The sequence below is a fragment of the Neoarius graeffei genome, chromosome 8 (genome assembly GCF_027579695.1).
Source record: "Neoarius graeffei isolate fNeoGra1 chromosome 8, fNeoGra1.pri, whole genome shotgun sequence".
Lineage (NCBI taxonomy): Eukaryota > Metazoa > Chordata > Actinopteri > Siluriformes > Ariidae > Neoarius > Neoarius graeffei.
This window is the reverse complement of record NC_083576.1, coordinates 41651045-41661468: the sequence shown is the minus strand read 5'-3', so window position 1 is coordinate 41661468 and position 10424 is coordinate 41651045. Positions and strand designations below refer to the sequence as shown.

General features: G+C 42.9%; 1 protein-coding gene across 1 annotated transcript in view; it reads left to right on the top strand.

The window, feature by feature from the left end:
* Positions 1-3081: 3081 nt before the first annotated feature.
* The window catches only part of sil1 (SIL1 nucleotide exchange factor), a 142956-nt gene continuing 135613 nt past the window's right edge, over positions 3082-10424 (top strand). The window contains exon 1 of the mRNA XM_060927641.1: positions 3082-3475. Coding sequence (XP_060783624.1) covers positions 3407-3475 — 69 coding nt within the window. The 5' untranslated portion in view covers positions 3082-3406. The remainder of the gene's footprint in view (positions 3476-10424) is intronic.

Here is a 10424-nt window from a genome sequence, read left to right as displayed (position 1 = left end):
ACGGCCGGCCGACTTCCTCCAACCGCAGCGCGCGGAAGCGCTGGCGCTGTTGTTCTGGTGTGCGCCCCACGCGCTGGAGGACGGCCCGGCGAAGGTCCGCGTAGGCCAGCCAGCGGTCGGCGGGGAGCTGTAGCGCGGCCAGCTGCGCCTCTCCCGTCAGGAGGGGGAGGAGGCGCGTCGCGCACTGCTCCATCGGCCACCCCGAGGCTTTGGCGACCTGTTCGAACAATGTGAGGAACGCCTCGGGGTCATCCTGCGGGCCCATCTTGGTCACGGTGAGGGGAGACGGGCCCGCGGCCGGGGCGCTGGTGGACCCCGCCGACGCGAGGAGATGCCGGAACGCCTCGCGATCTTCCTGCTGGGCCAGCACCAGGGCTTTGAAGCGCCGCTCTTGCTCCTTTCGGAGCGTGACGAGTGCCTGGTGCTGGCTTTGCTGAGCCGTGGCAAGGGCGTGGACCAGGTCCGTGAACGGGGAGGATTCCATGGGGCTGCGGGGTTGGTGCTCCACCTTTTCCCGGGTTTCGGCACCACTGTAAGCTCTCTGAGGTGTGGGTGGAGCACAGAGGATGGCAGGACAAAGCTTCAGGTACAAAATAGGCTTTTATTGCCAGACTTTTCAGTATAGCAAAAGGCTTTATTCTCATAAACACACACGCTGTGTTCTTGTCCCGGGATGAGCTCTCCTCTGCTCTCCCTCTGCCTCCTTAAATAGGGCGCAGTTACTGGGAAGACACACAAACACAGGTTAATTACAGTCAGGTGTAGTGATTCTGCCACTTACCTTCCCTGGCTCCACCCTCCTGTCACAAACTGGCGCTTGACCACGCCCCCGCTGCCACACTAAATTTTACATCAAGTCCTATGCAAAATCAGCCTGGCAGGAGTATTGGGATAGCAATGAAACAGGAAGACGTCTATATTACATTGAAAAACAGGTGAATACTGGAAGGACAGGGGTCAGGAGTCGGAGAGAAGACATCATGATCACCCGTTTAAGAATTGGACATACAGAACTTAACTATTTTCTTAACAAAATAGGTAAACACCCAACCGGAAATTGTGAATACTGTAGCCATCCGGAATCAGTAGAGCATGTAATACTTCACTGTAAGAAATACAACCCCGATTCCAAAAAAGTTGGGACAAAGTACATACCATCCATCCATCCATCCCGACCATACCTACATTCCATCCATCCATCCATCCATCCCTACATACCATCCATACCTACAACCCCGATTCCAAAAAAGTTGGGACAAAGTACAAATTGTAAATAAAAATGGAATGCAATGATGTGGAAGTTTCAAAATTCCATATTTTATTCAGAATAGAACATAGATGACATATCAAATGTTTAAACTGAGAAAATGTATCATTTAAAGAGAAAAATTAGGTGATTTTAAATTTCATGACAACAACACATCTCAAAAAAGTTGGGACAAGGCCATGTTTACCACTGTGAGACATCCCCTTTTCTCTTTACAACAGTCTGTAAACATCTGGGGACTGAGGAGACAAGTTGCTCAAGTTTAGGGATAGGAATGTTAACCCATTCTTGTCTAATGTAGGATTCTAGTTGCTCAACTGTCTTAGGTCTTTTTTGTCGTATCTTCTGTTTTATGATGCGCCAAATGTTTTCTATGGGTGAAAGATCTGGACTGCAGGCTGGCCAGTTCAGTACCCGGACCCTTCTTCTACGCAGCCATGATGCTGTAATTGATGCAGTATGTGGTTTGGCATTGTCATGTTGCAAAATGCAAGGTCTTCCCTGAAAGAGACGTCGCCTGGATGGGAGCATATGTTGCTCTAGATCCTGGATATACCTTTCAGCATTGATGGTGTCTTTCCAGATGTGTAAGCTGCCCATGCCACACGCACTAATGCAACCCCATACCATCAGAGGTGCAGGCTTCTGAACTGAGCGCTGATAACAACTTGGGTCATCCTTCTCCTCTTTAGTCCGAATGACACAGCGTCCCTGATTTCCATAAAGAACTTCAAATTTTGATTCGTCTGACCACAGAACAGTTTTCCACTTTGCCACAGTCCATTTTAAATGAGCCTTGGCCCAGAGAAGACATCTGCGCTTCTGGATCATGTTTAGATACGGCTTCTTCTTTGAACTATAGAGTTTTAGCTGGCAACGGCAGATGGCACGGTGAATTGTGTTCACAGATAATGTTCTCTGGAAATATTCCTGAGCCCATTTTGTGATTTCCAATACAGAAGCATGCCTGTATGTGATGCAGTGCCGTCTAAGGGCCCGAAGATCACGGGCACCCAGTATGGCTTTCCGGCCTTGACCCTTACACACAGAGATTCTTCCAGATTCTCTGAATCTTTTGATGATATTATGCACTGTAGATGATGATACTGTATGTTCAAACTCTTTGCAATTTTACACTGTCAAACTCCTTTCTGATATTGCTCCACTATTTGTCGGCGCAGAATTAGGGGGATTGGTGATCCCCTTCCCATCTTTACTTCTGAGAGCCACCGCCACTCAAAGAAGCTCTTTTTATACCCAGTCATGACGTATTGCCAATTGACCTAATGAGTTGCAATTTGGTCCTCCAGCTGTTCCTTTTTTGTACCTTTAACTTTTCCAGCCTGTTATTGCCCCTGTCCCAACTTTTTTGAGATGTGTTGCTGTCATGAAATTTCAAATGAGCCAATATTTGGCATGAAATTTCAAAATGTCTCACTTTCGACATTTGATATGTTGTCTATGTTCTATTGTGAATACAATATCAGTTTTTGAGATTTATAAATTATTGCATTCCATTTTTATTTACAATTTGTACTTTGTCCCAACTTTTTTGGAATCGGGGTTGTAAGAATGTGAAAGAAATGAGCTTTATAAATCTCTCAGAATGGTTAATCATCACAATTTCACTTTACCTGGTTTATTAGGGAGAGCATCAAGTCAGATGTATTATTACATTATCAAATTTCTGAAAGATTCAGAATTAGCTAAAAGAATGTGTCGTCCCCTCATAGCGCCTGTTACACACTCCAGCCCAGTCAGTGGCGGTAATGCACCTTTAAGTTGGTTTGCCAACCGCCATAAAACTTTAAAGAAGAAGAACGGCTTGCTTAAATGAAACTAAGAAAAAGAAACCTTGGAAAGTGCAGTTTATTGATAGGTATACAGGGCATTAGTACTGCGGGTTTTGCTTATCTCAAATATTCACGCAGATAATATTAACCAACGCCTCTAAATACGTTTCTTGATGGCGTATTACAAAAAAGTACATGTCTGGTAATACGATTGGTTTATTACGTGATACATTTGGATTTGTCAGGGAGCTATTTTCGTAACGTTATACTCTTTTTTTTTTGTTATTCCTGCAATCGTCGGCAAAACAGTTGTAATTTAACGTTACTGCTATAATTATCAGTCACAATGAAAGCTAATTTCAGCATATTCATCGTGTATTTAAGTGTGTTTCTTATCTGTGCCCACACTGAAAAGGTGAGTATCACACATTTTTGCATTGTAAGGGGAATACAGTGAGGACTGTATGTCTTAAGGGATCCTCCAGCGGATTTACTCTTAAACTTATGTTAAGTTAAAGTATTCGTAGATTTCAACAGTCAAGCATTCATTGTCGGAGACCAGATGATGTTCTAGAAAAATAGACTACATTATTAAAATACCAGCTGGGCCTCCCGCGGAAGTGACGTGGCTTAGTGGAAGCTTGGAGTAGCTCGGTTGTTTATATCCTCTGCTTACATCGTAGTTTTGCTAATTTTTCAAGAATTTTTATTGAATTTATAGGGTTTTAAATAAGTAAAATATGCTTCATTGCATAGCATATAAATGTCAAAATTATGCTAAAAAGAAGGACGAGAAGATATCTTTTCACTGTTTACCTGGCCAGAATCGTCCGACTATTCGCAAGAAATGGATTCATGCCATCAGAAGACCTCAAAACAATCTGCCTGAGGTGCCCTACTTATGGTCCGAACATTCTGAATCATCCTGTTCCTCGAAAGTTCGTGCGGTTTATGATGGTTGATGCCAGGGGCATTTCTAGCTATTGAAAAGACCAGGGGCGAACTCAGGTTTTCTTGGGGCTTGTATTTTTTTTAAGGTAGATTGGCGCAGATGGGTTGGGGAGGTTGACAAGAAACGTTATCATCCACATGCATTCAAAGGTTATGTCATCTTTATTACTGATTTTTGTACTGCTCTTTTTACATTTATGTAGTTCACTTAAGTTTTTGTCTCGTTATTAAAGCTAGACGGCCTTTCAATTTCATAAAATTGGTGAAATTTAGTTCCCTCTGAAATTTGGTCATTGTGATTATATTTATTTCCATAATATCTCAAAAAAGGCCATTATGTGGCTGGAAAGTTATTTAATTTGAGGGGATTCTCTAGCAAATAATGTGCATGAAATCGCTCGCTTCAAGCAGACAGAGGAAGTCTGTGTGTGCATGCGCAGGTTTACTACTTCTTTTGGGTTTTACGGCAGCTGGCATCCATAGTGTTGCATTACTGCCATCTACAGGTTTATTTTGACGGTGCACTGACATTTACATCATTCTGTCACCAAACGAACAGCTGATCTCACCACGGTGCTTGCTGATCGCTGATATTTATTAGTTTGGTCCTACGTTTCCTTTCCTTCACACCATAACATCTTTTTTCTCACTTTCTGTTACTGTAGTCGGTCTTTCACATTTCATTCGCACACTCACATCTTCCATTTTTTTCTCCTCTTTCAAATTTGTATCCCACACAATGCCTTGCATGAACGGGGAAAGCCCACCATATGATCCATGATGTAGTATCTTGAATTGGGTCATGGTGAAGCAGGAAAAAAAATAGTGGAGAATTTAGGGCCATGTGGCTCTAAATTCATTAATTGTTCTATTTTTAAAAAACCTAAAAAAATTGGAAGTCTGTGATTCAAATTCAATAGCTTTCAGTCCACTAAACAAAAATAATTGGGTGTCAGGGAAATTCTTTTTATGACCTACACTTGAAAAATCTGAAAGGCAGTCTACCTTTAAGTTATTGTCAACACCCATAATGTCTCAGGAAATTGAGGCATGTGCCGATTGACTGACTTAAATATCACGAGTAAAATTTAATAAAATATATAATTTCTCACTCGCGTATCTCTCCTTTCGGACAACAAAGACAAATTCTAAGCTACAGTGTCTTGCAAAAGTATTCATTCCCCTTGGTGTTTGTCCTGTTTTGTCACATTACTGGGAATTAAAATAGATTTTTTTTTGGGGGGGGTTAGCACCATTTGATTTACACAACATGCCTACCACTTTAAAGGTGCAATTTTTATTTTAATTGTGACACAAACAATAAGATGAGAAAACAGAAATCTGGAGTGTGCATAGGTATTGACCCCTTAAAGTCAATACTTTGTAGAGCCACCTATTGCTGCAATTACAGCTGCAAGTCTCTTGGGGTATGTCTCTATTAGCTTAGCACATCTAGCCACTGGCATTTTTGCCCATTACTCAAGGCAAAACTGCTCCAACTCCTTCAAGTTTGATGGGTTGCATTGGTGTCCAGTAATCAAATTGTGCCACAGATTCTCAATTGGATTGAGGTCTGGGCTTTGACTAGGCCATTCCAAGGCATTTAGATGTTTCCCTTTAAACCATTCCAGTGTAGCTTTAGCAGTATGTTTAGGGTTATTGTCCTGCTGGAATGTGAACCTTCGTCCCAGTCTTAAACCTCTGGCCGACTCAAATAGGTTTTTCTCCAGAACTGCCCTGTATTTAGTGCCATCCATCTATCCTTCAGTCCTGACCAGCTTTCCTGTTCCTGCAGATGAAAAACATCCCCACAACATGATGATGCCACTACCATGCTTCACTGTAGGAATGGTGTTCTCAGGGTGATGGGAAGTGTTGGGTTTGCGCCACACAATGGCGTTTCCCATGATGGCCAAAAAGTTCAATTTTAGTTTCATCTGACCAGAGACTCTTCCATGTGTTTCGGGAGTCTGCCACATGCTGTTGAGTAAACTCACTCCAAACATGTTTTCTTATTTTTTCTTTAAGAAATGGCTTTTTTTCTGGCCACTCTTCCATAAAGCCCTGCTCTGTGGAGTGTATGGCTTAAAGTGGACCTATGGACAGATACTCCCATCTCTGCTGTGGATCTTTGCAGCTCCTTCAGTGTTATCTTTGGTGTCTTTGTTGTATCTATGACTAATGCCCTCCTTGCCCGGTCTGTGAGTTTTGGTGGATGGTCTTCTCTTGTCAGGTTTATAGTAGGGCTGAAATGATTCCTTGAGTAACTCGAATAATTCAATTACTAAAAATGATCAATGCATATTTTTTTTGCATTGAGGTTTCATTTAATTCCTATCAGCTCGCTTTGTTTCACATGGATGATTATTACTGTGGCACAACAAGCTGCTGTGGATACATGATGTGAAAGACATCGGACGTGATTTAATGGCGCGGTTTGCAAAATGGAGGAAGAGGGAGAAAATGGTAAAGGGCGAGGAGAGGATCATGGGCAGAGGAAATGACAGAAAATGTCAAGTTTGGGATCATTTCAAGATAAGACAGAGCAAAACCTGTGTGGAGCGTATCTGTTGCAAAGCTGAACTAGCCTACAAAAACAGCACATTGTCAGTGCTACAACACCTCAACGGAAGGCATCCAGTCTACACATCTAGTCCACAGAACAGATCCGAGACAAGGTAACGTAAATCAATTTACGTTACGTATGATGTTCAGTAATTATGGATATATTGAATGGCTAGTTAATCAATATGGTGGCTTGTTGTTGTGTCCACACAGCATTTATTGATGTGGAAAAGTGTTTTGTGAGAAGTTAAAAATCAGATCATGATAACGTGACATTAGCTTAGCAGCTGCTAGCTGAGTAACGAGCTGATTTGCAGTTCTAGCAGACAAAAGTGTTGTGCAACAAGCAAAGGCTTACCAGATATGCCCAGTACGTGTCCACTATAATCCATACTGCTGTTATGTTAGCTGTTTCTCCAGCAGCACTTACAGTGGTGCTTGAAAGTTTGTGAACCCTTTAGAATTTTCTATATTTCTGCATAAATATGACCTAAAACATCAGATTTTCACACAAGTCCTAAAAGTAGATAAAGAGAACCCAGTTAAGCAAATGAGACAAAAATATTATACTTGGTCATTTATTTATTGAGGAAAATGATCCAATATTACATATCTGTGAGTGGCAAAACTATGTGAACCTTTGCCTTCAGTATCTGGTGTGACCCCCTTGTGCAGCAATAACTGCAACTAAACGTTTCCGGTAACTGTTGATCAGTCCTACACACCGGCTTGGAGGAATTTTAGCCCAGTCCTCTGTACAAAACAGCTTCAACTCTGGGATGTTGGTGGGTTTCCTCACATGAACTGCTCACTTCAGGTCCCTCCACACCATTTCGATTGGATTAAGGTCAGGACTTTGACTTGGCCATTCCAAAACATTAACTTTATTCTTCTTTAACCGTTCTTTGGTAGAACGACTTGTGTGCTTAGGGTCGTTGTCTTGCTGCATGACCCACCTTCTCTTGAGATTCAGTTCATGGACAGATGTCCTGACATTTTCCTTTAGAATTCACTGGTATAATTCAGAATTCATTGTTCCATCAATGATGGCAAGCCATCCTGGCCCAGATGCAGCAAAACAGGCCCAAACCGTGATACTACCACCACTATGTTTCACAGATGGGATAAGGTTCTTATGCTGGAATGCAGTGTTTTCCTTTCTCCAAACATAATGCTTCTCATTCAAACCTCATCTCATCTCATCATCTCTAGCCGCTTTATCCTTCTACAGGGTCGTAGGCAAGCTGGAGCCTATCCCAGCTGACTACGGGCGAAAGGCGGGGTACACCCTGGACAAGTCGCCAGGTCATCACAGGGCTGACACATAGACACAAACAACCATTCACATTCACACCTACGGTCAATTTAGAGTCACCAGTTAACCTAACCTGCATGTCTTTGGACTGTGGGGGAAACCGGAGCACCCGGAGGAAACCCACGCGGACACGGGGAGAACATGCAAACTCCACACAGAAAGGCCCTCGCCGGCCCCGGGGCTCGAACCCAGGACCTTCTTGCTGTGAGGCGACAGCGCTAACCACTACACCACCGTGCCGCCCCCTCATTCAAACCAAAAAGTTCTATTTTGTTCTCCTCTATCCACAAAACATTTTTCCAATAGCCTTCTGGCTTGTCCACGTTAGAGGTGTGAACCTTCACTGGTCTCACGAGTCGATTCGATTACGATTATCATGTCAACGATTCAATATCACAATGCGGCACATCAATTTTCTATATTACTTCACATGGTTTTGTTTTCATCAACAAATACAAACAGTATGATATAGGCTCCCTTTTTTGTTTAACAAAGCTTGAGTATGAACACAGCAGACAACAGTATTTATGACGCAGTGCAACAAATTTGTCAACAAATCAGAGCATTTCCTGAGTATGGTAACATCTGGAATGCAGTAGACATGAGGTAGCATTGAATTAGCAGAGGTGGAAAAACCCGGGTGCAGAAAGTAAAAACCCTGCCACATTTTTGCTCCAGCCAATTCAATGAACCAGCTGATTCTAATTACCACATCCCCTAAGCCAGGTTGATGAGCTAATTGGTGAAATCACCTGTGTTGAGAGCACAGGCAGAAGGAAAACCTAAGCAGGACTTTTACTTTGTCAATCCAGTTTTTCCACCTCTGCGAATTAGTGAATTTTATATGGTGTTTACTTATTAACGTCTCATCTCATTATCTCTAGCCTCTTTATCCTGTTCTACAGGGTCGCAGGCAAGCTGGAGCCTATCCCAGCTGACTACGGGCGAAAGGCGGGGTACACCCTCACATCACAGGGCTGACACATAGACACAAACAACCATTCACATTCACACCTACGGTCAATTTAGAGTCACCAGTTAACCTAACCTGCATGTCTTTGGACTGTGGGGGAAACCGGAGCACCCGGAGGAAACCCACGCGGACACGGGGAGAACATGCAAACTCCACACAGAAAGGCCCTCGCCGGCCCCGGGGCTCGAACCCAGGACCTTCTTGCTGTGAGGCGACAGCGCTAACCACTACACCACCGTGCCGCCCCCTCATTCAAACCAAAAAGTTCTATTTTGTTCTCCTCTATCCACAAAACATTTTTCCAATAGCCTTCTGGCTTGTCCACGTTAGAGGTGTGAACCTTCACTGGTCTCACGAGTCGATTCGATTACGATTATCATGTCAACGATTCAATATCACAATGCGGCACATCAATTTTCTATATTACTTCACATGGTTTTGTTTTCATCAACAAATACAAACAGTATGATATAGGCTCCCTTTTTTGTTTAACAAAGCTTGAGTATGAACACAGCAGACAACAGTATTTATGACGCAGTGCAACAAATTTGTCAACAAATCAGAGCATTTCCTGAGTATGGTAACATCTGGAATGCAGTAGACATGAGGTAGCATTGAATTAGCAGAGGTGGAAAAACCCGGGTGCAGAAAGTAAAAACCCTGCCACATTTTTGCTCCAGCCAATTCAATGAACCAGCTGATTCTAATTACCACATCCCCTAAGCCAGGTTGATGAGCTAATTGGTGAAATCACCTGTGTTGAGAGCACAGGCAGAAGGAAAACCTAAGCAGGACTTTTACTTTGTCAATCCAGTTTTTCCACCTCTGCGAATTAGTGAATTTTATATGGTGTTTACTTATTAACGTCTCATCTCATTATCTCTAGCCTCTTTATCCTGTTCTACAGGGTCGCAGGCAAGCTGGAGCCTATCCCAGCTGACTACGGGCGAAAGGCAGGGTACACCCTGGACAAGTCGCCAGGTCATCACAGGGCTGACACATAGACACAGACAACCATTCACACCTACAGTCAATTTAGAGTCACCAGTTAACCTAACCTGCATGTCTTTGGACTGTGGGGGAAACCGGAGCACCCGGAGGAAACCCACGCGGACCCGGGGAGAACATGCAAACTCCACACAGAAAGGCCCTCGCCGGCCACGGGGCTCGAACCCGGACCTTCTTGCTGTGAGGCGACAGTGCTAACCACTACACCACCGTGCCACCCACTTATTAACGTATTAAATATTGTTAAATAATGTAAACAAATTTTGACCATTTGGCCTACATTAAATAAACAAATGAATAGTAGGCATAGTCTACCTATCGTGTTTCATAATATCAAAATATAAACAGAAAATATGACCATTACAACAGAAATAGTAAATAAATAAACTTATTGTTTGAATATGGTCAAGTATCAAAAACAAACCATTCTGCAGTGCTACTCTAAATAAAAGCTATAATATAAAATAAGAGCACTGGGCACAGGGCACTTCCTGAAAGTGCAAAACATTAAGTTTCAGCATTTGGGAAGTTGTAAGTTTTTATGTGAGCGGC